Source organism: Strongylocentrotus purpuratus, unplaced genomic scaffold, assembly GCF_000002235.5.
Source record: "Strongylocentrotus purpuratus isolate Spur 01 unplaced genomic scaffold, Spur_5.0 spur5_scaffold_4, whole genome shotgun sequence".
Taxonomy (NCBI): domain Eukaryota; kingdom Metazoa; phylum Echinodermata; class Echinoidea; order Camarodonta; family Strongylocentrotidae; genus Strongylocentrotus; species Strongylocentrotus purpuratus.
In genome coordinates, this window is record NW_022145610.1 from 2,231,428 (window position 1) to 2,258,398 (window position 26,971).

At 36.2% G+C, this 26,971-nt stretch overlaps 2 protein-coding genes across 2 annotated transcripts; both read left to right on the forward strand.

The window, feature by feature from the left end:
- The first annotated feature begins 383 nt into the window (after positions 1 to 383).
- Positions 384 to 10,087, forward strand: LOC105437717. The gene is made up of 4 exons (XM_030997946.1): positions 384 to 577; positions 7,131 to 7,264; positions 8,703 to 8,928; positions 9,867 to 10,087. Exons 2-4 carry the CDS (start codon positions 7,154 to 7,156, stop codon positions 10,085 to 10,087), a joined length of 558 nt encoding a protein of 185 aa, XP_030853806.1. The 5' UTR covers positions 384 to 577; positions 7,131 to 7,153.
- LOC105442983 lies at positions 10,012 to 20,084 on the forward strand. Its single transcript, XM_030998224.1, has 7 exons — positions 10,012 to 10,083; positions 10,520 to 11,297; positions 12,481 to 12,588; positions 16,024 to 16,156; positions 17,210 to 17,326; positions 17,644 to 17,796; positions 18,346 to 20,084. Exons 2-7 carry the CDS (start codon positions 11,134 to 11,136, stop codon positions 18,478 to 18,480), a joined length of 810 nt encoding a protein of 269 aa, XP_030854084.1. The 5' UTR covers positions 10,012 to 10,083; positions 10,520 to 11,133; the 3' UTR covers positions 18,481 to 20,084.
- The last annotated feature ends 6,887 nt before the right edge of the window (positions 20,085 to 26,971 follow it).

A 26,971-nucleotide genomic window follows, 5' to 3' on the forward strand; every position in this document is an offset into this window, starting at 1 on the left:
AAAACACAACAATTAATTAATCCATAGACAGAACCTTTTTGGTCACCGAAAAACTTCAACATTTTGCCTTACATTTTCTACCTCTCTCTCTCCCATACCCCATGCACTCTCTACTCCCCGGTGCGGATTTGTACTTATCATGCCAAATAAATATTTGCACGATAAAATCACAGATAACATTAATTCTATATGCATTGCCATTAGGTAGGATAAGAGTCTTACTTGACAGGCTGATCAAAGGTTGCTCTTTCTATTAAGAAAATAAACGAAAAATAAACAAAAAAATAATTCCCAAATTTGTTTTTGTCCGCCCACGTTGGACCGCAATGACATATGATGCCGTAATTAGTAACACCTCAATCTAAAGGGAAATTTCACGTATGACTATTATGGTTCTCTTGCTGCCATTTCTGAACGTCTACAATTTACAGCTGTGCCCTGGCATTGCGCGATCTCTTAGTGTATACAGTTGGTGGTTTACGAACTAGTTTGTTAAATCTAACACCTCGTCGATCGAAACTAGTTTTGTTTCCAAAAAGGATTTGAAGAGATACCATTCAGACCAATATTCATTACGGTAAGTTTGCACTTATTCATCCAGATATCTGTACAATAGCAGTACCCTCTGCCAAGGTGGACGCAAATTTGCACCAAATTGCACCCCTATTTCTTGTTTGTAGCAAGTTGTTTAAAGTCTTTAGACAAAGTAGTGACTTAAACATGATAATGAGAGAGTTACAATTTTACCACGTTCACTACTTATAAAGGCAGATAGCAGATTTGTATGATTTTTACCACATGATATAGGCCTATACATACAAATCATAAAACAGGTTTGTAATGTGATTTTTTGTTTAACATGATGGGCTGGCTGTACATGAAAAGGATTGTAGAGTTAATTAAAGAAGTAAAGTTGTATGTTCAGCGCTTTCCAGCGAGAGCTTAGGATATCGGTTGATTTGATAAACATTTATACATACATTTTTAAATATTACTGGTAATTGATATATAATTATAATATATTCATTCAGTTGTTTAACAAAAAATGAAGCTAAAACAAAAATATCGATCATACATCATTACTGTTTCTCATCTTTAAATTTTATCAAATATAACATTTAAGGAGCAGAAAAATTGAGAAAAAGATATTTAACAAAAAAGTAAAAATATTGACTTAAAAAGGCATGCCAGAAGGTACTGTTAATCTTTAAATACACAGAAGTGAAACTCCACAAATTACCAGCAGAGGCTTAAATGACAAGAGGACCTGGCAATTGCTGGGGTAAAAAATAATGGCAGGGCCCTCAGGTAGAACAGCATGGATTTATTTAGAGCACTTCGTTCTGGAGTAGAAATCCACGCTAAAATTAATGGCATCCAATCTAAAAAGAGTAATCTAAACCACTACTTTGGAATGAATTAAAATGAATCCAAAATGAAGCGATCTCTAATATCACACTTAAAAGAGTAGATTTTTACTCCTCTGCCCTTAGAAAACAAGACGATTTTTTATGAATTGTATGTAACAATTGTGACTAGTATCGGTCGAGTCACAGTAGGTAGGCCATAACTTGTGTAGGCTATCTTGGGTTCTTTAGTTTACAAAAGTAATATATTGATGTATTGATATATGCAATAGCTTCATAATTATAAAAGTGAGTTGAAAAAAACGTTGACATAATCATTGACATGTCGAACATTGACATAATGAGGTTTTTAAAGTTTTAAATCCAAGTTTGAAATCAATCAATCAATTGATAGATTTATTTTGCGAACTGGACTTCAAGGATTTTGGACTGAGCATCGGGCTAAACTGTGGAGTAATTACGGTCATGAGTCACAAAGCAACCCGGATGTATAAGTACGGAATGATAATTTTATAGAAAACTAATCTTCTAATACAAATTACGGTTCAAACTGACACATATAGGTTGTATAAATATTACCACACGCATAAACATTGGTATTGGTATTGGTATTGGTATTGGTATTCATTTTCCATCACAATATTAAAAACAATACAAAGAAAATGCATGTACATAGTAAAAAAAAAATCAATAATATAGTGAATGGCTGGATAGCCCATTCAGCTTACATTTACACCCTCACACACAGGGCACACACACGCATACACGTACACACCTCCACAACCTACACATCAACTTACACATACAAAAGAGAGAACAAAAAAGGAAAAAAACCCGAAAGAGAGCCTTTGGCTCTTCCTGACAGGAAATACGAACCTTCCGTTTTTACTTGTAAACAGAAGCTTAATTGCTTTCATATCAGAAACCGATTAAAATGGGAATTTAATAATGGGGAGGTATATGAAATTATTATCTATATACTAGGCTTCCAAGTGGTACAATAAATCAGCGTATACAATAACTTTAGCGCAGTACCCGAATGACTGACCAATATTGTTTACGTATTGCTCAGTCATCCGGAAACTTCAACTATTTTTACTTGTTTTATTACAAACAAATATATTTATAAGGTGTTTATTTTCTCAATACCAGAGGCAGTACATATAATCGAAATCATGCAATTTACATCTTACTGACTTGACATCACATTCAGAATAATAAAAAAAAAACAATTCAAAAGTATAATTCTTAACTAACATCAATTGCTGAACAAAACAACTCTTTCATACATTTCCTGATTCGTTTAAAACAATAATAGTAATAATAATAATGATAAAATACTTAGTCATTTCATGTTCATTTTTTGCTTCTTTCAAAAACGCTTTATCTGTTGAATTAAACAAAAATTAATAAATGCTTGAACATGAAATATTATAGTCTGTCAAAATGTTGTTTTAAAATAAAAAAATAAAAAATACAGTACTACCTCTGAATACAGTACCGTACTACTGTACTACTATTGAAATCGATATTATATCGATATCATACGAAAACAAAGCCATATTTACCGAGGTAAGTCAAATTTTGTTATTTCGCTAGTCAGAATTAGATATTAATAATAATAATGTATGGCTTTGTTTTCATATGATACAAGAATATATTGCTCTCGCTTAGACAATATTAGACTCGTCTTTGACTCGTCCAATATTGTCATACCTCGAGCAATATATTCTTGTATCACACTCAAAGCCATCCAATATTATAGTAATATCAAGGAAAGAATTGAGAGAGATTTGAAGCAAACTATTAGTAAACTAATTTCTTGTATTTGAATAAAACTCACGGTATTATGCATCTGCAATCTTAATACTGCACATAAGTGATAATCATTATTTCTACTACTATAGAAGGAGTAGTACGAATATTTAGTAATAAGTATTTACCCTTTTAAGAGTGGATGCCATTTTTTAAAACTCGGTTTGCAACTCAAGAATGAAGTAACTTCATAATAATAATAATAATAATAATAATAATAATAATTATCTTTTAAAGTCGACTCCAAATTTTATTAAGTTAAATGGAAAATTGTTTTGCCCAATTGATCGTGAGCCCGGCAGCCACTGAGCAGCGCCAGATCGACATTGCTCTATCCCTTATTGTTGAACGCCCTAAGGTTTAAACGTCTTTTGGTATGACGCGGCCGGGGTTCGAACCCACGACCTCCCAGTTGTGAGGCGGACGCTCTACTGACTGAAACACATACGACTAGCTCCTATTCGGAGAGTAGTTCTCTACTGTAAAGGAGAATATACTTATTATAATACGATCTAAATTTCAAGGGATTTCAAGCTTTTTTGGAGAAGTAAATTCTAAATCGGCTCAGAATTGAAGTGACACCAGACCATTTTTACGAGTATCTACGATTTGAAGCCGATTGGGTTATACTTCTGACTAGAAGGCTAAAATGCACTGCAATTCCAGTTATTAGTGTCCTTATCATCATTCAGTATCTTATTCGGGGATATGATGTTTGTGTCGATTTCCATATCTAGTGTAATTGCCAATATTGCAGGAGGATCGTGCAGTATGTGCTGGGCATGAATATTTTATTTAGAACCAATCTCTGTTCAAAATCACGACATATCGGAACTATAATTAAAAAAAACCTAATGGCCCCATTGCCGCTTTTCAAGTTCAAGTTCAAGTTTATTCAAACCAATCAAACACAACATTTTACAATCAATTGACACAAAGAAATAAAAAACATGATAGGTTTGGGACCCCGGAGAAGCAGAGCTTGTGATAAGGGGCCCCTTAAAAGGTACATAAACAAAAACAAAATAACAGTATTTAGAATAACCGATGACAAAAACATATTTACAATGATAACTAATGAGTAAATATGGGAACAGAAAAAAAGATAACACACATACACATACACACCCACGCACACACACACAGACACACCCACATACACACATACACACATGGCTTTCCTGGATTTACTTTAACATATTTTGTAATCTCTCAAAAAGATATTCTCGACATGTATGTTTAAACATAGGTAGTGTTGGACTGGATCTGATGTTTTGTGGCAACTTATTCCATTCTTTGCTACAATTAATTACAAAAGAGTTCGAAGCAGTTTGTGTTCTCGCAAACGGCTGATGGATAAGATTTCTCTGACGTGTGTTGTACGAATGGACAGTCGAATTAACAATAAACGCATCTTTTAAAAATGAATTATTTTGAGCAGATTGAGATTTGTACATGAATATCAAACAATTCATGGAGACTAATTCATCAAGAGGCAACATCTGAAGTTGCACAAATAAAGGATTACTTGGACTTCTGTAATTTGAGTTTGTAATGAGCCTGATAGCTTTCTTCTGAAGGACTATTAACTTGTTTATATGGCTCCTATACGTATTTCCCCATGCAACATTACAATAAGTTAAGTGAGGCATAATGATAGCATTATAAAGAGTTACTAAAGTTTGCTCTGGTAAAAAAAAGCGTAACTTAAAAATCACACCAACACTCCTCGAGACCTTGGTACAAACATTGCTGAGGTGATCTTTCCAAGTTAAATGATCATCAACTGTAACTCCAAGAAACCTTACATTTTGACTCCGGTTGATCAGATGACCACCTATTGTCAGGGGGTCAATATTATCTGGGATTCTTTTGCCCCTTGATCTAAAAACAACATATTGAGTCTTACTAGCATTTAACAAAAGTTTGTTGCAACAAAACCACTTAAATATATTGTGAACTTCATTATTTGCAGACAAAATCAGATTATGCATGTCTTTGTGGTGAGAGAGCAAGCAAGTATCATCAGCAAAAAGTGAATAAGTAAACAACTGAGATGAGTTTATAATATCATTAATATAAATCAAGAACAATAAGGGGCCCAGGACTGAGCCTTGGGGTACGCCATATTTTACCTTCCTAGATTGTGATTTAACTCCATCAACCACTACATACTGTAATCGATTATGTAAGTAATTTTTAAACCATTTCAAAGCTATCCCACGAATGCCATAATGCTCAAGCTTGCTTAATAATATATCATGATCAATAGTGTCGAATGCTTTCGATAAATCCAAAAACACACCAAGACAAAACTTCCCAGCATCAATTGCATTTATAATAGTGTTTACCAAATTCAAGACACCCATACTTGTAGAGCAATTCTTTCGAAAGCCAAATTGTTGTGGGATCAGAATATCATGAAGTCGAAGGAAGTCATCCAACCTTTTATACACTATTTTCTCTAGAATTTTTGAAAATATGGGTAACAAAGCAATTGGTCTATAATTCTCAATGTTCTTACGATCATTCTTCTTGAATACAGGGATTACTTTAGCTATTTTCAATTTGTTTGGGACAATACCCTGAAACAAGGACTTATTAAAAATATCACACAAGGGTTCAACAATGCATTGAATACAAGTTTTAATGACTTTTGGGGAAATGTCGTCAGAACCGCATGCCTTGGATGGTTTTAGAGTTAAAACAAAGTTAGAAATTTCATGAACAGACGTTGGTCTAAAGTACGAGGACGAGGAGTGATTCTGCACTGACAAAAATTGTTTGTATGATGTTTGGACAGGAGGAATTTCCTTGTTTATTTTAGAGGGCAAATCAATGAAATATTCATTAAAATATTTTGCTTTTTGTAAGTCTGATTTTGACAGTAAATCATTATGATACATATCATTTGGAAGTGGCGTCTTCTTCCCCCTCCCAAGCTAACCATTAATATGAGACCAAGTCTTTCTAATATCATTCTGAGTAGTTCGAAAAACATTATCATAATAATCCTTCTTACTTTGACGAACAAGGTTTGTCAACAAGTTTTTATAGTCAACATAACTTTTCCGATTAATCTCATTTTGGTTCTTAATATATGTATGATAAAGCTTATGTTTCTGATTAATAGATTTCAGAAGACTTGGAGTAATCCATGGTTTCCTGCATTTCTTCTTCACACTCAATTCAACTAAAGGGAAATGTAAATTATATAAGTTGGAAAAAATATCACTAAAATAGTCATAAGAAACATTTGCATCAAACAAGCTATATAAACTAGACCAATCAACTTGAAGAAGATCGCGTTGGAAATTATTCATTCTTTCATCAGTAATCACACGTCTAAATAATTTATTGTGTACCTTTCCTGTAGTGACTGCATTGCCTTTGTTAATGCTACAAATTGGCATGTGATCAGAGAAATCAGAACAGAATATTCCAGAATAGAAATGGTCTTGAACACAGTTTGTAAATATATTATCGATTAAGGTTGCTGAAGATGACGTGATACGAGTCGGTTTAGTGATTAGGGAAGAAAAAAAAAGAAATTTGTATATTTTATACATCGATAATGAAATATTTCTTTCGTATCGGTTCAATGATTTGATCATTTAGAAGGTTATCACAAAAGCAAAGATTGACACCATTGCTAACGATGCGTTATTTGTTGACCTAGGACTGCGCCAATGACTTGTGCAGTCTTTGACGCTCCATTTTGATAGGGATATCGTATACTCATAGTAAATGCAAAATTTTCAATGTGAACATTGCGTCAAACTACTGGACAAGTGAATATGGGCCAAATGTCTCCATAATCTTGATTAGCGCAGGTAATCATGGTAATGGCGCAATCGAAATAACGCATCGTGTAAAGCGGGCATAACTCGACGTAACCCCCGAATCGTGCCGAACATAAATACATACTACATGTTGCTTCCCTTGTAGACTCTGCGTCAAGATCTGACGCTATGGCGCAGATGAGAGATATATCCACGTCAATACTGGCGACAGAAGGTAGTGAGGTGAAGACGGGTGTTCTTTTAATCCTTGAAAAACAAAAAGGCATTAAAATGTTAAAGGTAAGTCTGAGATGTATAGAGTACCGAAGTGTGACGTCATACTGGCCAATTACGTTGTCAAGGTTGCTGGTTCCACCATATATTTGCTAAACAATGGCGATGTAGTATTGACTTTGCCCTGCTCCAGCCCGTTGCTAGAGGCTCTGAAGTTTGGAACCAGTAACCTAGACGTCGAGCGAATATGACGTTAGCACTTTGGTACTGTTTTTCAAACCTTTTATAGTCATGGCCAGGGGCGTACGCAGGATTTTTTCAAGGGGGGGGGGGGGGGGGGGGGTTTAAAATCGGGCTCAAAATATTTTGCTCCCGAAAATTTGAAAATCGCGCCGGCCGAAAAGTCGCTCAGTGGGGGGGGGGGGGGGGGGGGGGGGGGGGGGGGGGGGGGGGGGGGGGGGGGTAAGCGGACACTTTTTTTTTTGGGTCTCGAAATTTGAAAATTTGACATTTTTCTTCGTGGGGGGGGGGGGGGGTAAGGTCCCTTTTTTTGTTTTGGTCTCGAAATTTGAAAATTTGACATCTTTCTTCGTCTTCGTTGGGAGGGGGGGGGGGCCCTTTTTTTAGGTTTTTTTTTTTTTTTTTTTTTTTTTAATTAAAAAAAACAAATGGGGGGGGGGGGGTTTATAGTTTTTTTTAGGGGGGTTTACACACATAAAAATACCAAAGGGGGGGGGGGGGTTTAACCCCAAAACACACCACCCCCTCCCCCCCCCTGCGTACGCCCCTGGTCATGGCACCCTTTTGAGAAGTAAAAAGTTTCATGTCACCATTTAAAATCATTCCACAAAATTCATTTTCATCACTCAGGTACACGTCTATAAACTTTGCTCGATGCACGAATATAACAATATTCGGGCATCTCGTTGTCTATAATCATCAGGTTTTTAAATGTTCTGAGCGAGTGTAGCGACGGAGCGTGGTAAAATGCAATTTGGAGATTAAAAGATATATGATATAATCGAACACCTTGCTGCACGAATGTAAGGATATCCGATAACTTCCTGTAATCTTTCTCGAGCGAGGACAAAATGACACTTAACTCTGTTTAAAATGTATTTTTCTTTATGAAAATACATAGCAATTTCTAGTATTTTGTTCTCACGAGATTGACTTTTATTTCATTATGGATCAAACAATAGATGTCTAATTTGTTTTTATCTCGTGGCAACTATAGAGATGTCCTGCGGCACCCCAGGGTTTCGGGGCACCCCGGTTGAAAAACGCTGCTCTATTGCACGACCCTCTTCTCACGATTTTGTGACACTATGCTCCGGCTATTGCTCACCTGGGTCTGTCAATAATAATACTAGACGTATTAAGTGATATCACTTTAGGCATCCCACCAGATGCAAATGTGCACATTACAAACTCAACTATACAGTATATATATTTTTTTTTACTGAAGTAGATAGCTTAATGAGTATTTCCTTCCTCTTTGCAGTCCACCGATTACCAACTGAACCCCTTGTACTGGCGACTTGTGTCATATGCTGCCCAGACGTACCTTCTAGGATACCCTAGGCAACTTGGAGGAGCTAAGGCGACTAAGAAACTCTTGGTGAAAGGATGCTCCATTGAAATGAATCTTCCAGAGAAAGTGGTCGTATCACCGCATAACAACGAATCGTTCCTTTGTATCCAGTGCGGCGAGAAAAATTTTTCTGAAGGCTGAAAACAAGTGAGGTTTTCAGATGTTCTTTTCCCGAAAAGTTATGTTAAGTAATAGAGAAACATGAATTGTATTTGGTGATAAGACTCTAGGAGTACTGTTGTCGGTATTGTAAACAGGAAAGAAAGACCAGACTGGGTGGAATACTCCTGATTTAGGCTCAAGATGCTTTTTACTCACAAGTTCAAAAATATTCGAGAGCCCTTTTTCTTTCTTATTGTTGAATAAATTTATTTTCAAAGTATTGTGAACTTATAAGTATTGTGATAATTACTACTGAGCCCCCGAACGATCTGCTAGGCTGGTTACCCCTTTCCACTTTAACGAAGGTCTATGGTAGAGTTATCATGGATATGATGAGATTCAGTGTCAAATTTCACATTTTACACTTTGCTTTTCGTAATTAATGTGTCTTACTTAAGCTATGGTCACAAATCAGACCAGCGACCGACCGATCAGTAGCCTGCTCGGTCGCTGCTGGAATTAGGCATCGCCCAGCCATTAGGTCAGTGCCCGGGCGGCGACCGCCCAGGCACCGAGCGTATTTTGGGCGGCGAGTGAAAAGTGAGCAGGCGCCGCCCAAATTTTAACTCCGCGCTAAAACTTCAGCGGCGACCGAGCGATGCCCTAAAAACGAGCGGTGCCTGGGCGGCCGCCGCTCGGTGACCGGGCAGCCGCCGGGCAGAATTGGTTAAAAACTCGCCGCTCGGCCGCCGAGCAGTCTACTTTTGGGTGATGTGACCATAGCATTAGGAAGAGTTTCGTTCATTGTAACGAGGAATTCGAATTTTGATATCCTACTTACTTTAAGAACATATCCGGCTTGTTCACCTCATGTAAATTTTTATTCAGACGTCAACGTAACAAGTGGGTAGAAGCCATACGCAGTGCCATGCAAGAACCAATTTACTCTCCGTCAACGGAATCGACGACCAGTACAGATTCGTCTGATTCCTTCGACGTCCTTCGCAACCGTGATCAACGACTACCGAGGAGTGTCCACAACACAGCAGACACCGCACCACGCCCAGGAGTCGACTGGAGGAGAGTCAACACAAGTCCTGCTGGTCAATTCCAGAATCGAGCCTCCTTATCATCCATTCCTTCAAGTGCTCATGCTTTGGAACATCAGAGGCGAAGATCCCAAGAAATGGTGATTAATCAAACAAATTTGTTTTCTTTTTAAATAATAATAAACAATTTCGTAGATTAAATTTCAATCATGTCAATAATCATTTTAATATACGGAAGTCATCAAGTGGAAAACGTACTATAACCTATCACTTTTTTCCTTCATTCTAATGTTATTTTTTTTTGTTACTTCATTGCCTTCATTGCCACAGTTTCTTCCGCTTCTATGCCAACAATTATTAATAACAAGTGGACGAGAAATGAGGAATCGATCTCATGTTGTCTAATCATCTGCACAATTATTTTGAATCAAACAAACTCGCCTGCCCAGTTGGAAAGTGGTTCTATTTCAAATTGAGAAAAAATATCTGTTATGGTAAGCTGACAATTGCTTTTACTACAGCTTCTTCAGACATTCAAAATAAAGAGTTCACTAAGTTTATCTGCCGTTTCTGCAGGCTAGCGCCATGGCACTTCAGTCACAACAGTCGGCCTTCCACTCACTCAACTCAGCTGACAGAATGCGAAGCTCGTCCCAGCGCGAACTGAATAATCGTGAAATTTACGCCGACGGCGCTAAGTATAACGAGTTTGAAGGTTTCGATGATCACGAAGTTTCACCCTTGAAATCTCTTTCCGTATCTGCGAGGACGAGTGCCAGTCAGCCGAATTTGCGCGTCCAGGATTCCGTCCAGGGTAAGCTGTATTCCAAGAAATCCCATTACAGACACTCCGGGTCCCATCAGGCTGAAGACAATCATTACGTTAATGAACCCGCGTATGAACCGATTAACAGAGATGATAAGGAAGAATACTTCCCCCCACCCTCTCCCTCTGACATGCCTGATGATAACTTCTACATGCCCCTGCAGCATAACGATGATCAGTCCTCCGTGTCCCACGTGAACAATCTTGGTCTCGAGAGTGGAGTGATCTATGACGACACTGCTGCACCAGAACTGCCAAAGCGAGATTACCAGAACCCAACGATTGAGGTTCGGGAAGGACTGGTGAAGAAAACATCTAGCAAGAAGACACGTGCCCCCAACCACCCGTAGCTCCCATAGATCAAATGGACTCTATTCAGCGGGAGAAGACAGTTTGCCTGGAAACACAGTTCCAGAGGGACAATCAGCCGATAGGAGGGTATAAATCAAATGATGACAACAAGAAAGAAATGCGAGGGAAAATGAACAGCGAAGCTCCGAATTGCGAGTCTCTCCATGCATACATTCAGTGAGTATTCCCTCCATTAATCTTAATTGATTACTTAATTTGATATAATTAATTCAGTTTCCTGGTTTAAATCAGTTGAAATGCCACCATTCCTCTGCTCATTCTTCTTCCTCTGCTCATTCTTCTTCCTCTTTATCCGTTTTCTTACAATCTGAAAATCTATATGACAACAATGTCATTGCCATTCGATGTTGTTCATTTAGTTCCTTTAAACACAGTAGGCCAGGTTCAGTTGTGTAACGGAGTCACACACCCTCTCACGCTTTCTCGAGCTCCTTACCAATTTGATAGGGGCACACAACCAATTCCTCCTGAGCCACGCCACTGCTAGTCACATAATGATTCAAGTAAAGGCCCGGTCACACAGCCCTCCACGGGCGTATCGCGGCCGAATCACGGCCAAAAATTTCTGCCCGTGAAGCAGACGCTGTTGGACGCTTTGAGGTTGCGATAAAGACGCGATACAGCCGTACTTTACCCGTCGTTACACGCGGTAAGAAATTCACACGCGGTTGGCCGCGCGAAAAAGTTTTGGGCTGCCCAAAAATTTAGACCGCGGGTAATCGCGGGCGGTACACGTGGTACACACGCGGTAAAGACGCGGTACAGACGCGGAACGAACGTGCTAGGACGTGCTACGGCCGCGGTTAAGACGTGGTTACACGCGGAATTGGACGCGAAATTTCAGCGGGTAATCGCGGGTGGAGCACGGTCATAGCACGTTTGTTCCGCGTCTGTACCGCGTTGTTATCACGTGCATTAGCGTGTGTACCGCGTGTAAGCGTGGTAGGCCGCGGTACCGCCGCGCTTCACCCGCGATAAGGACGCGGAACAGTCGCCGGCGTCTGTTCCGCGGGCATACCACGGGTAAACCGCGGGTAGGCCAATTTTGCACATTTTCCACCACGGGCAACCGCGGGCAAAAAAAAATCGCGAAATTTTACCCGCGATACAGACGCGAAAGGCTGTGTGACCGGGCCTTTAGAGACTAACTCGTAACCTAATTGCTTTAAAAAAAATCCCTTTAATCGCAATTCACAAAATGAAAGCCCCCAAAATGCGATCCTAACTGGATGGCAAATCAAGCTGCGTGTAATTTGTTGGCTATAGCTATAGTCAAATGATAAAATAGGTTACAATTCTTTACAAGCTGTACTTTTTATCGTTTATTTCTGGAAAACAGGAGATTTCGGAGAGAGCTGTTTCGAAAAGATGGTTTCACTGTCGAAGTAGACAAAACTGATCTATCACGTAAATCCATGACGTTGGTGTGTGTTGCTGACTGCATTTGGTGAGCAGCTTTCACTAATACAATTTCGATACGTTAATAGTGACATTTGATAAAATGAATGTTTTAAATCTCAATTTTTGTCAGAATCGATGATTTTTGTATAATATCGTCTCATAAACAGAATTAAAATAAATCGAATGAAAGACGTAATGGAAAGTCACTTTAGCTCCTAAGATACATATTGATACTAGTGAAAATATATTTATCAAAGCACGCAATTTAGAAGAAAAAACAACAGCTTTAAACAGATGTGACATTTTTGTCAAATTTCTATGGTAATTAGGGGTTGAGTTTGCCATGACGGGGTTTAGGGTATAGTGATGTACAATGACTACCCGAGGGCTGAAGTTAGGAATAACCCAGAACGATCATTCAATGCGTCTGCTCATGGGAAAAATAAAGGTTATTTGTACCAAATAAATGTAACACAAATACTGGAAACATGCTCATGAAAATTAATCCTCATTCATCTATTCACAAGTATTTTGGTGAAGAAAACAAGCTCTTCCGCAATGATATTGGCAAGGATTATTCTAAAATGCATTAAGTGGGACTTCTCCAAAATAAAACGATCTGAGGATACTTAAGGGTGATTTGTAACGTGTAATTACGAAATGGACTATTCGATAAGTGTTGGAAAATTGGCCGGAGAAAAGCTTCCGTGACTCTAGAAATTGTATTACATTATTATCATAAGAATATACCCCTTGTCAAAATAAAAAAAGGTAAAAAGGCCAAACAACCATGGATTACTAAGGGTATTTTGCGTTCCATAGTCGCCCGTAATAAGTTGTGTAAGGAAGCCCTTACAAGTCAATGTAACGACAAGCTTAAGAAGTTTAAAACGTATAGAAATCATCTTACATCTCTTATACGATTGTCCAAGAAGTTATATTATTCTAACAACATAGAAAGTAATAAAAGTAACAATAATTTATTATGGAAAACTGTAAAGGAACTCTTAGGCAAGAAAAATACAGAAAGTAATAAATGTTTCTTAATTAATGAACAACAAATAACAGATCCAATTAAAATTTCAAAAGCTTTTAATGAGTATTATATAGATGTAGGACCTAATTTAGCAGCTAATATTGATTCAGGTGACATGGACTACAATAAGTCCTTGAATTTCCCATGTGAAAATTCATTATTTCTTACTCCAACCAATGATTATGAAATTATTAATGTAGTTCAACACCTTAATTCTACAAAATCTAGTGGCCATGATAGTATAAGTGTTCACTTATTGAAACAAATAATCTTTAATATCGTAACCCCCCTGACATATATATTTAATTTATAAATTTCAACGGGTGTATGCCCACATTTGCTTAAAATCGCTAAAGTGATTCCTATTTATAAAAAGGACGATTCCTCAGTAATAAGTAATTATAGGCCAATTTCATTATTACCAATATCTCTAAACTTCTCGAAAAAATAATTTATTAAAGACTTAACACTTTCTTACAAAAAAATAATTCATTGATTCCTAACCAGTTCGGATTTAGAATTGGTCATTCTACCGATTACGCAATTTTGCATATGTATGATAAAATAATTGAGGCTTTTGCGAACAGTGAACATATTGTTGGAGTATTTATGGACTTATCAAAAGCTTTTGATACGATTGATCATAAAATATTAATTCATAAATTACAATACTATGGCGTGAGAGGTCAAGCTCTTTCATGGTTTACTAATTATTTACAAGACAGACAACAATATGTATCTTTCCAAAATCATGAATCAACAAAATTAACAATTAAATGTGGAGTACCGCAAGGATCTATATTGGGTCCATTGCTTTTTATTATTTATATAAATGATATTATTGAAACCTCTTCACTTTTAGATTTTATCATCTTTGCTGATGATACGAGTATTTCTTATTCCCATAAAAACTTTGATACGCTTATAACGCGGTTAAACTGTGAATTAATGAAAATTTCTAGGTGGTTTAAATCTAATAAATTTTCATTAAATCTTAGTAAAACAAATTTCATTCATTTTAAACAGACCAACGTACACGATATAAGAAATTGTAATATTGAGATTGATGGCTTGCCTCTCATTGAAAAACAATCTGTTACATTTTTAGGAATCACTATTGACTCTCATCTAAATTTTAATGAGCATATACGTAATATACATACATCAATATCAAGGAATATTGGAATACTGTATAAGTTAAAAAAAATTCTTTCTGAAAGATCTATGATTATATTGTACAATTCTCTAATTTTATCACATGTGATATATTGTAATATTGTATGGGGTAATTGTAGTTTAACAAGAATTAATTCCTTATTTTTGCTTCAAAGGAGAGCGATTCGCATGATCACTAACTCACATTATATATCACACACGGAACCTTTATTTCAGCGTTTAAAAACATTAAAAATACAAGATATTCACATTTTTCAGACATGCATTTTTATGTATAAATATTCTCATAATCAACTACCATCCCTATTCCACAATATTTACAGTTTAAACTTTAACATTCACACATGCCCCACCCGTTGTTCAACAAATTATCACTTAGAAAATCCTAAAATACTTTTAGCACAAAAATCAGTAAGACATCATGGACCAGATGTTTGGAACTCCTTACCAAATTTAATAAGGCATTGTTCATCTCTTTATTCTTTTAAAGCATCTCTCAAAAAAACCTCTTATATCGAAGTATCTACATAACTGATTTCAACATGCAGTAGGCAATTGACAAATTTTGGTCACATTGCAACCCAGTTTTGCAAATTTTGTTATCTTTTTGGTATTCTAAGTTTCCTTTATTGTAAAGGCTATATTTGTTTCCAATCCACTATACCACACAGAGCTACGTGCACTTCCACTATTCGTTACAAACACATACAAACAAGCACGCTTGCGTGCACATGCACACACACACACACACGCACGCACACACACACACACACATACACGCACACACACAATATATATATATACACTTGCACAACACACTCACAAACTCATACACAAAGATCATTTGAACACTTTCATTTTAAGGTTTACTTTAATATTTTGTTTTTTGTTTTTTTGTTTTTGTTTTTTGTTTTTGTTTTGTTTTTTATCAGGCCGCCATCCTTGTCAAGCTTTGCTTATGATTGCGGTCTCCTGCACTTTTACAATAGAAAAGTTCGGATAATACTTTAAATTTATGATTATATGTTATGGAAATATTAAGTTTCGTTATCATATGTACATATATTATGTAAAAAAACATTTTGACATGAAGAAATTATTGTTTGTTTATGTTGTATTATACCTTACATTTATACGTTCTTTGTTATTCAGTAATATTATATATGGAAAAAATGCAGAAATAAAATCAAAATAAAAAAAAATGTGTCGAACATTCCAAATTCATGACTTTCATTTTAATGCTATCTTTTTCTTCTTTAACCTAAAAAGCATCGCTGCACTCCCGAATGCCAAATTGCACTCCTTGTTGCACGTCGATGACGTCATAGTGAAAGTAAATCGACAAACGCTTCCCTCTATAGACTTCTGCTACACACTCTTTAGAACAACAGACGAAAATAAGGTAAGGTCCGACTATATTCCTAAATATCCCGACCTTCTCATCGATGACGTTCTGTGTCTCTATAATACAATAAACTAACAGCTCTTTCATATCATCAATTTCATTCAACATTGTGTCAAAACCATGTTTTCGTGCCGATCTTGATTTTAGGAAGGAAAAAAATGCCTTTGATAGTTTGTAATTTGATACTAAAGAGCGCCAGGTGTCACCATATTCCCATAAAAAAGTGTAATTTAATTAACTAAATGATTATGTCAACATGAAATCAATATAACCCTTCAATTTTTCACCCGATCGTGAAGACTTTTGAAAAATCATACCCGGGACGCGCAATGCCAATAGCCTTTTTTGTGTATCCCAGAATAATTATGTACGGATTCCGTAAAATGTCATTGCCATATTCGCAGTTTCGCACATTGTAATAGGTGACTGACAACCAGGGGCGGATCCAGCCGGCGGCAGGAGAGGGGGCCCAATTCGTAATAAAATAATAAGCGGCAAAACAGCCGGCCGGGGGGGGGGGGTAGTGAGCATAATTTTATTTTTTTTTGGCCCTCGAAAATTTGACAAAATCTACCCCTCCCCCTTGAGCCCCAGGGTAAAATTAACGTGTTTTTACATGTGTTTATTCCCAGGGGGCCGGGCCCCTGGATCCGTCACTGCTAACAACGCTATAGAAACTGCCTGTAATGTTGACTTTAGAAATTCATTAACACTTTGGTTGCTTTCTTCGCCTCTCTGTACAGTCGCTCCGTTGCCAAAGGTGCAATTTTGCATAATAAGGTACCAATTTACGAAAGGATTGCTTTGTGCAACTAACACCTTAGCTTTGCAAAATCACCCATCTCCTTTCTTGATTAGCTCTATCACAAACCATTTAACACTGATATAGATTAATCTTGCACTGGAAACAGTTAATTAATCGTGAAGCCTTTGGTACATGATAAATACAGGGTGGCACAGGGAGATTATTTGCGCGGCATATTTCAAAAACATGTAATACAATTACCAGAAAATAATATTACCTTCTTAAAATTCAATTTCGTAATACAGGTACAGCTCCATATCAAAAGGGTGATGCATGGCATCCTGTGTCACGTGATCTTGTCAACCAATGGGGACGTCGATTCTCTGGGTCTCGGATTCGGGAACCAAAGTCAAGGCAATGAGGTACTTGTCTCTTCATTCGAATCATTTTAATGCCGTAAGAACGTAACTCGCATCCTAATATGAACTTTTTACCCATAATCAATTCAATAGTAAAATAAAATATTTATACTGCGGGCTTTGATCATCAAACAATATACGATGTACTGTTGGAAAAAAGTTACCCGATAATTCTTTTACGCAAGTTTCCATTAAGCGAGCGGGATAACATATGCATTTTTGAAAAGTATAATTTCTGAGGGGTTGGGATTAAATAAAGCTGGCTAATTGCTCTCGATATTTTAACAAAAAAGATGCATTTTTATCAAACTCTCCTTCAGGTTACAGCTATGCATAGCGAAGGACTCGTTGCGAAGAGTGGTAGCCCTTCTCGACCACACACGCATGGTGTCGTGAACGGTGGAATGCTGGTAAATTGGGGCTTAGTTGAGATAAACCAGTCACCAGTTTCTTTCGACAGCTCACCAGCAGACGTACGTTATTGATGTTCTTAACTATTTTATTAGTATATTCAATAGTATAATAGTATCTTTCACTATTCACAGCCCATTAAAGATTAAATGTTATATATGGTATATTTTGTGGCAAAAAATTGGATTAATGTAGTTAAGTCTCATGCTGTTCACTTACATTCATATAAGGCCTATTTAGTCCACTATTTTGATGTACAGCAAACCATGATTTTCCATGAATGAAAGTGACCAATTTGTGGAAATCTGAAAAGAACTCTAGGTCAAGGGAGATGGGAGTTGGTTTGGTCCAGTAATACTGTTCGCTCTCTGTCTATGCAAGTCTCCTTCTTTAGCTTCTTACTCTTCTTCATATTAATCTTATCTTCTTCTTTCTCTACTTCTTTTCCTTTTTCATTTTCTTCTTATTATTCTTCCTATTTTTTCCCCTTACTTTTTTTTCCTTTTCTCTCCTTCGTAATCATCATCATCATTAATATTAGTATCTTTATTATTATCATCATCACCAATACCATGAATATCACAGTCATAAATGTTTTTATTTAATTATAGGTACGTGATCAAATTCAGCGCTCTGGGTGTGAGTTGGCTCTTGTTTTCCTTCCAATGGACCTCATCAACGTCTTTAAGGAAGGGCTGTGTGGAGAACGCACTGATCAGACATCTACAGGAGAAGGCACATGTTGAGCTATTTCCACGACGATTTGCAAGCCAGAAACCCAGAAATTCATCCAATCTCCCTTGTATTCTTGAGTTACGAAAACACAAATATAACGAAATTTACAAGAAGTATGAATACAATTAAGTTTTTAATGATATATGTATATATACTTCATTTGATGAGCTTAGCAAATTATACACTGTTTATGGACGTGTGGGTCTATTATTACGGTAAATCTACTTCATTAATGGTAATGTAAAATTTCTTCAGTAGATTCTTTATTTTTCTTTTTTACCATTAGGAAAATCTTTTGAAAATATATGCAATCGATGAGAATCAAATTTTATATTTTCTCCGAGAGTTATCAAGATACAGTTACTGTTTTGTACCATATAAAGTATTTACATGTAGAAATTATCAATAACGTCATGTTTTTGCATATTATCCGAAATGTTTAGATTATTAATGGCAACACTTTGTATTATCCCGCCGTGTTTTGTTTTTGCAGGTATATATAATAGTTATGAGCAGTTTTATTACCACTCACATTACTGATATTATTATCATAATTCCGAATGTTTATTTGGGTTACTTAGCATCGTATCACAAGATGGTCGCAAGTGCACGTTCCCCAACAACCCATTGAAACGGGTGAATAATTACCTCACATTTCAATGGGATGTTGGCAGACTTGTTCTTAGGACGGTTTCGTGAAACTATGCCCTGCTGTTTATACCAAGACCTAATTATGATTCCAACTATGACTCCAACAGTACTATTTACTTTATAGAAAGAGGATCGTTCTATACCATCATATGACTAGTATTAAGTCCTACATAAATTTGATTATTATTTGTTGTCATTTAATTTATTTGGTACGTTATTTTAATCTGATTTGGTTTAATTTATTTGTTTCATATATTCAATTAAATAATTATAAACATCCGTAGAGTTGAGTAAATACTATACTGCCCACAAGTTTTAACAATCATCATTTATATTAACGGTTCAGCTGTGTTCATTTCAGTTTATTCAACTCAAAAGAAAAACATAAAAATACATGGTCCTCAAATGTTCGTTACAAAGGCATATTGACGAGGCTATATACATGTACAAATATCAACAACAGAATGTACAACAAAATGGAAAGAGTGCAAGTGGAAGGGCTATACAAAATGCTACTCTTGTAAGTAAAGATCAATAAAGCCAATGGCGTAATGAGCGACAAAAAATTGAGATGGGCTAAGCCAGAATTTTAAGCCCCACCAACGCAATACAAAATGTCAATTCGTAGAATTAGAGGGAGGGGGAAGCTTACCTTCCCCTCCCCTAATAACAAGACTTGGTAATTTGTGGTGTAATATTATTGCATTATAACAACATCCTCGGTAAATTATGTTTCTTACATGGCAAGGTCGCTTAGCGACGACGCTAGAAAATTACACGTATTGTAGTTAGGAATTTGCATTTTAGAGCACTTTTTATCACAAGTGCGAGCAAACTATTAAAGGGATCCGGTAACTTTGTCTCACATTCTGAAACAAAATTCTGGATTTAGCTCATTCTGCAATGATAACTATAAAGCTTTAGGTCAGTCAGGAAGCCCATGACTTTTACAAGCCCATCACCTGTCTGATTATCAAGATACTTATGATTGAAATTACAAATTTTGAAAACCGTTTGCCAAACGGTTTTCATAACACTACAGTCTATTGGGAAAAACGAGTATGGTAAAACTGGTCACTCAAAGATTTTTTACTTTTTTGAGGCACTTCTTGATCATTTTGAAGCGCAATTTGTTTAGGGCTTCAATATTACATCATATCACAGACTCTGATAACACGTAGTGCCGTGTATCTCAGATTTAACATTGTTAAACGATTCCTTTAACCTATATTCTCTCATCTCTTATAGGGAAGGTAGCGTTCAAACATTTCTGCGACTCTCCGATATTGGGACACTTCCCCTTTAAACATTGAGTCCAATGAAAGAGGCATCCCACTTAAATAATCGATCCACGTATTTCGTATATAGTAAATACCCTATTGCCCTATTCAACTAAATTAACTGGAATATAGCGTTTTTCAACCTTTTTGTGGTCACGGCACCCTTTTGACAAGTTTCGCGTCACCCTCCCAAATTCCTACACAAGATTCATTCGTCGTCACTGTGGTACACGTAATGTGCCAACGTACGGACAAAACAACAATGACATTTTAGTACGTTAACAATGTTATTTTTGTAAACAAAACACACTAGATGAGATGATATATTATGTATGCAGGCACATAGCTTGTCAATATATGAATACCAAAGTCATATATTCAGTAATCTGGATGCACGGATTTAAGAGTATTCGGGCATCTCGTTGTCCAGAATCATCCTGTTTCTGTTCTGAGCGAATGAAGCGACGAAGCGAGGAAAAAAAGGGTGCAATTTTGAGATTTAAAATATAAGATATAATCGAGCGCTTACTGCCCGAATGTACGGATATTAGATCACTACCTGAAATCATACTGTTTGTAAATGTTGCGATCGAGCAAAGAGATCGGGGAAAAAATTATACTTAACAGTCTTCAATATATCATTTCTTCATAAAAATACAAACCAATTTCTAGTATTTTGTTTTCACGTTTATTTCATAATGGATCAAACAATAGATGTTAAATACACTTCTCTCATGATGGTTCTAATTAAAAACTTGAACATTTTCGAGAGCGCTTGTTTTTTATTTTTGTTAAATACATTTATTTTTAGAGTATCACATTCAATATTTTGTATTTCGTAACTTGGCGCAAGTGAGATCTGACAGTCTTGTAAAGATTGTCTGATGTTCAGTCATGCATGCAGAGATTCAAATGAAAATGGTACCTAAATGTACTGGGAGGATATTCTATCAAGACGTATCATGAAACCCATGATTAAATATTCATACTTCAAATTGCGCGCGCGCACATACCCTACCCAAAGACGTTTAAATGTAATTAATCACACACATGCACACACACATGAAGGGCTGAAAACCCTGTATGCACCCTTTCTACATTTCTTTTCATGCATTTATTTTTCCGTTTCGCTCCCCATCTCGTGTATAAACACCCGAAAAACTTCCAAATGTTATCTTATTTTTCCTTCCCCTCTCTCCCATACCCCATGCGCCCCCTTACTCCCTATCACGGTTATGTAATTGTTACGCCAAATAGTTGCAAAACAATAACACAAATAACATTAATTATTCATGCAATGCCATTCGCTAGGATAAGAGTCATGCCTGAAAGCCTGATCATGGGTTGATTAATCTATTAAGAAAAGAGACTAAAAAAACAAAAAAAAAACACACAATTCCGATATTGGTATGTGTCTGCCTGCATTATAACGCAGTGACTAGACTTCAACTCTTGTACAATAATTATCATGAACGGAGAAGTGGGAATCAAGGCTGACACATACATTCAAACCAACAACAGAGGGGGAAGAACAACTAGAGGGAACAGCAAAATAATCCAGAGGGTACTGATTAAGAAAGGCGTGCACAAGTACTCATTAGGGACTTTTCGATTTGCACGACGCGAACGTGGACTGCAACGTGTGACATCCTTTTAAGGCACTGCCAGTGCCTTAAAAGGACGTCACACGTGACTGCCAATGCCTTAAGAGGAAGTCACACGTCCACGTCCACGCAAATCGAAAAGTCCATATTCTTCCACAGGACTGCAGCAGAATGGAACCTACTCAAGGAGGAAACAGTTATGTCTACCTCCAGTGCAGTCTTCAAGCAGAAACTTCAAATGTGAAACACCTCTCCTGCCATAGCACATCATGACCACACTAATCAAAACGTTGGTGAAGTACAGTTAACCCTGATTATACCGATGCAACCGAAACAGAAACAGAAACAGATATAGGACGCCGTAATATAATTAGTATCTCAATCCAAAGGGAAATTTTACGTATGAGTGTATGGTTTTGCTAGCTGCCATTTCAGAACGTCTCAGAACAGCTTTGCCCTGGCATTGCGCGGTCTCTTGTTGCATAAAGTTGGTGGTTTAAGAAACAGTTTGTTGAATCTAACACCTCGTCAATCGAAACCAGGCTTATTTCCAAAAAGTTTTGAAGAGGTACAATTCAGACCAATATTCACTACGGTAAGTTCGCACTTATTCATCCAGATATCTGTAGCAAGTTGTTTATAACATTTTTCATTCAAGAAAAGTAGAATACATACGGGGTTCACATTGTATTCACCTTTTGATGTCGTAGAGGATTCCGAAGTATGTATGGATGATTTCAAATTACTTCGAAAAGATAGAATGGTGGAGGAGTTGCAGTTTTTTATTTCCAAACGATTTGACTTTAAGAGGAGAGATGATTTAATCATGAAGATTTGGAATGTCTGTGGGCTGAACTCTACTATCCACATAAAGCACCTATTCTGATCGGAGCTTTTTATAGGCCTCCATAGCGACAATTGAATTCTTTGAAAAAACTCGATTCCAATCTAGAGTTTGCCAGCTCTGTAAACAAAAGTTGCATCTCTATAGGTGACTTTAACTGCAATTATATGCCAAATCAAGCTTGCTTTAATGCTAATGTTAATTTGCTAGACTACTGCACAAAGCTATTGTTATTAGTCAACTGATAAATAGACTAACTCGAGGTACTAACAGCACGATTACAATAACTGATCTCCTATTTGTTTCCGATCCTGAACTATATTGTGAAGCAGGGGTTTGTCAAACAAGTATAGCGATAATTTGTTCGTGTATGCAGTAAAATCCTTCAATTTCAGTAAAAGAAATAAAGGTCACCTCCGTTGAATTTCGTTCATTCAAGAATGTAGATCACCAGAGTTTTCGTAATGATTTAAACACTATGCCTTGGCTTCCTTTTAGAGATATTAGAAAAGTTGATCTTGTGTTGTGTTGGGATCGGTGAATGAGATATTGGCAGTACGAGAGATAAATAAAATGAAGCAGCAAGGAGAAACTTGTAATTCCGGAGTCATATGAGAATATCCATTATCTCCAAATTTTGGAGAATCAAATCAGTCACATAATTATGGACTTCCACATATGTAAAACACAAGATGAAGAGAGAGCCGGCTAGAAAGATCGAGGGTCTTGATCTAATGGTGATGAAAACTCAACTCTTCTCCTGAAAGCCAGAACATGAAATATTTATACAGAAGGATACAAGTATTCAATATGAGGGTAGGGTTACATTGTGTCAATTACAGGGACAAAGACATGAATGAGGGCCGCCAAAACAATGGTAGTTTTATGTATGGGGGCTTAAACATAATAGAGGTGGTCTTTCCTGGTGGATTATGAATTCATTTGGTCTTTCTATGGGAAGGATTATAAAGATATAAACTTGGCTTTTAAGTGCGTTCCAAACTGGGCATCTTGTCAGGGTATACATATGAGGATAATTTATAATTATCTGGGTTTTGGGACAATACTTACACGTATTCCGTCATTCAACAAACGAATTCGTAAACATGCTTGTCCACGGATAACGATATTGTTCACTTACTAAAACGACGTGACTATGTTCACAGAGCTGCTATACTAAAAAAGATTAGTTGCGGAATAGTTCCAGAACTCTTAAAAATAAAGTAACACATCTTATTAGAAAAGGGAAGAAAGAGTACCACTGTAACTATTTTAATGAAAATCATGGAAATTCTCGGAACATATGGAAGTGTCTGAAATGTAATTCCTAAGTCCAACAAGATCTCTCCGCATAGTTTGGAAATCGATGGTGTTCGTATATCAGATCCACCAAGCTAATGCATTTAATAACTTCTTTTTACTACCTGTGCTTCCAGTGTAACAAAATACCTGAAAAGTACTAGAACTGAATCTCGGATTGGTAATGATATTTCGGTTAATAATTCATCATGGAATATCGAAAAACAGAAAGATCTCTGGTGTCGCTTTTATCGAGCTTCGTAAGACATTTGACACCGATGACCACAATCTTTTATTAGCAAAATTAAAGGTAATACAAAGTTTTGGTATGGGGTCATGAATTCGGTTCAAATGAACATATTGGAAGCATATGCGATCCTACAATATTCAGTGATCGTTGTCGCAGTTGAAATCGAGTCTAAAATTATGAGATCGTAAATAATAAACTCTTTGTGTTGTATAGCTCCCTCTCAAGGTCAATATATTAATTAAGCTATAAAACATTGTTTCTTGACTAAAATCTACCAATTAGCTATTCCCGTTTGGAAATTATATACCTCAACAACACATTCTGAGATTGTTATGGTCGCAGCTACCATTGTACGGCCGTAGGCGCTATTTGAAATGTATCCAAATTTACCGGGAGCACCGGTAAATTTTTATATTCAATTTTTCTCGAAATCAGAAGTGTTTTAGGGGCTAAATTTTCTAGTGCTTATAATACATCCACAGGGGCATCCAAATATATAGAAATTGTAAAGAATCACTATCCACCCAATTTTCAAATTTTCCCAAAACTTTGTATTACCTTTAACTGATATTGGATGTTCTCGTGAATGCGTAAAAAGGTTTAGATATCATTTAACAGGTCGTAAACAGACTGTTCACCTTAAAAGTGCTAAATCTAATTCATCAACAGTATTGATGGCATACGTCAGGGATCTATATTGGGTCCTTTATTATTTTCCATCTATACTTTACCAGATTGTATATCTCGTGGTAATGTGGATATGTATGCAGACGATACCGCTTTAATCGTAAGTGGAAGTAGCATAGCTGAGGTTGAACCAAAACTTTCTTTCGCATTGCAAGAATTAATGGTATGGGTTAATCAAAATCGCCTTGTACTAAACAAAGACAAAACATGCGTCATGGCCATAGCTTGGCGTGCAAATTTAAACAAAATAACAACCTCAACGTTTCTATAAATGGAAAGGTACTGAAAAGAGTTAACGTCGTCAAATGTCTTGGTATATTAATTGATGAAGAATTTAATTGGTCCAAGCACGTTGACAGAGTAACGCAAAGAAATATCAGTGTAATTAAACGAGCTATTTACCAATATCATCTTTAAAGTTGCTTTTCAATGCACTTGTATTGCCTCACTTTGATTATTGCTCCTTTGTGTGGTTAAGTTGGTATCTTGAACAAACGAATAAACTCAATAAATTAAAAAAACGAGCTGCTAATAATTTCAAACAAAAGTTACGAGACTCCATCAAGTGAATTGATTAGCAATCAGATGCAATCGGAATGGCAAGCTTTGTGAACACCTTTAAATACATTTTCCATCAATCGTGCAATATCGATTCCAAATAAATTAAAATGACAAGAGGAATTTTGTTTAGTGTCGTAACTAAAGTTTTATTTTAATTCCTTTTAGCTCTAAAGCACATTTTCTTGTATAAATCAAACAATTGCAGAACAACATGATAAAATGTGGTCAAATACATCCTCATTGCTAGGAAAATTTCACTTGATGCTCTTTATTTAAAAAAAAGACTTTGTCTTGGGAATAACATTTGTAATTGTCCCGCTAGCACAACATGTTGATTGTCCGTTTCTTAGCCCTGAATGTAGGATGACATAATGATTTTCTAACTGAAAGAATGATTTCGTATAATTTATAAGTTATAAATATATTTGTATTTTTACTGTTATTTAAGAGTTTACATTCAATTGCTATACTAGTTTACATATATTCATTTAGCATATTATCCAGTAATTTACTATCCTGCAATATTTCTTGTTTGTAAATATGTTTATAACAATCTTGGTATCCCTAATGTCACCCTCTCAACTGACCCTAAGTAATTTCTATACTTTGTTTATGAACTCTCAAAAGTATACGTTGCTCTTTTTCAGAGTCTAATACATCCCGAAATATGATAATAGTTATTATATCCTGCATCAAAATTGTATTGTTTTTTTATTGTTTGAGAGCTCGACATGTGACCAGAAATATCAGCTATTCTAAAGTTGCTCTGAAAAAGTACTATTTGGGAGTTGACATTTCTTTTTTATTTATTTATTTTTTAATTAAAATAAATATATATATTTTTCTTTTTTAATAAAAATTGTAATTTTCTAAATTTTAAATTGTATTTTTCTCACAAAAAATTGTAATATTATTATTTTTTTTTTTAAATTGTTTCTTATTTTGTTTAACAGGGCCTCATGAAAAGACCATTATCATTGTTAATAATGAGCCACCCTGTCTAAATATCAGAAATAAATTCAACATGGTTTGAGAAAAGAAAAACAAGAGAAAAAATCTTTAATAGACAAAGTAGTGACATAATCATTATAATGAGATATTACCAGGTCCATTGCTTATAAAGGCGGACGGCAGGCATTCGTGATTGTTACCACATATAGGTCTATACATGAAAATCATGAAAGAGGTTTGTAATCTCACGTGATGGGATAGCTGTACATGGACAAGAACGGTAAGTAAAACAAAGAAGTGGAGTTGTACGACCAGTACTTTTCAGTGATAGCTTAGGATACCGGTTGATTCGATAACCCAGTATACATTCATTTT

What these genes read in the sequence shown, in the direction of transcription:
- LOC105437717 (XM_030997946.1), top strand. Translation starts at nt 7,154, where the DNA reads ATGGCGCAGATGAGAGATATATCCACGTCAATACTGGCGACAGAAGGT. An exon ending in AAGGCATTAAAATGTTAAAG is followed by an intron (nt 7,265 to 8,702) that starts GTAAGTCTGAGA and finishes TCCTCTTTGCAG; the next exon opens with TCCACCGATTACCAACTGAA. An exon ending in CGAGAAAAATTTTTCTGAAG is followed by an intron (nt 8,929 to 9,866) that starts GCTGAAAACAAG and finishes ATCGACGACCAG; the next exon opens with TACAGATTCGTCTGATTCCT.
- LOC105442983 (XM_030998224.1), top strand. Translation starts at nt 11,134, where the DNA reads ATGGACTCTATTCAGCGGGAGAAGACAGTTTGCCTGGAAACACAGTTC. An exon ending in GAACAACAGACGAAAATAAG is followed by an intron (nt 16,157 to 17,209) that starts GTAAGGTCCGAC and finishes TTCGTAATACAG; the next exon opens with GTACAGCTCCATATCAAAAG. An exon ending in ACCAAAGTCAAGGCAATGAG is followed by an intron (nt 17,327 to 17,643) that starts GTACTTGTCTCT and finishes ACTCTCCTTCAG; the next exon opens with GTTACAGCTATGCATAGCGA.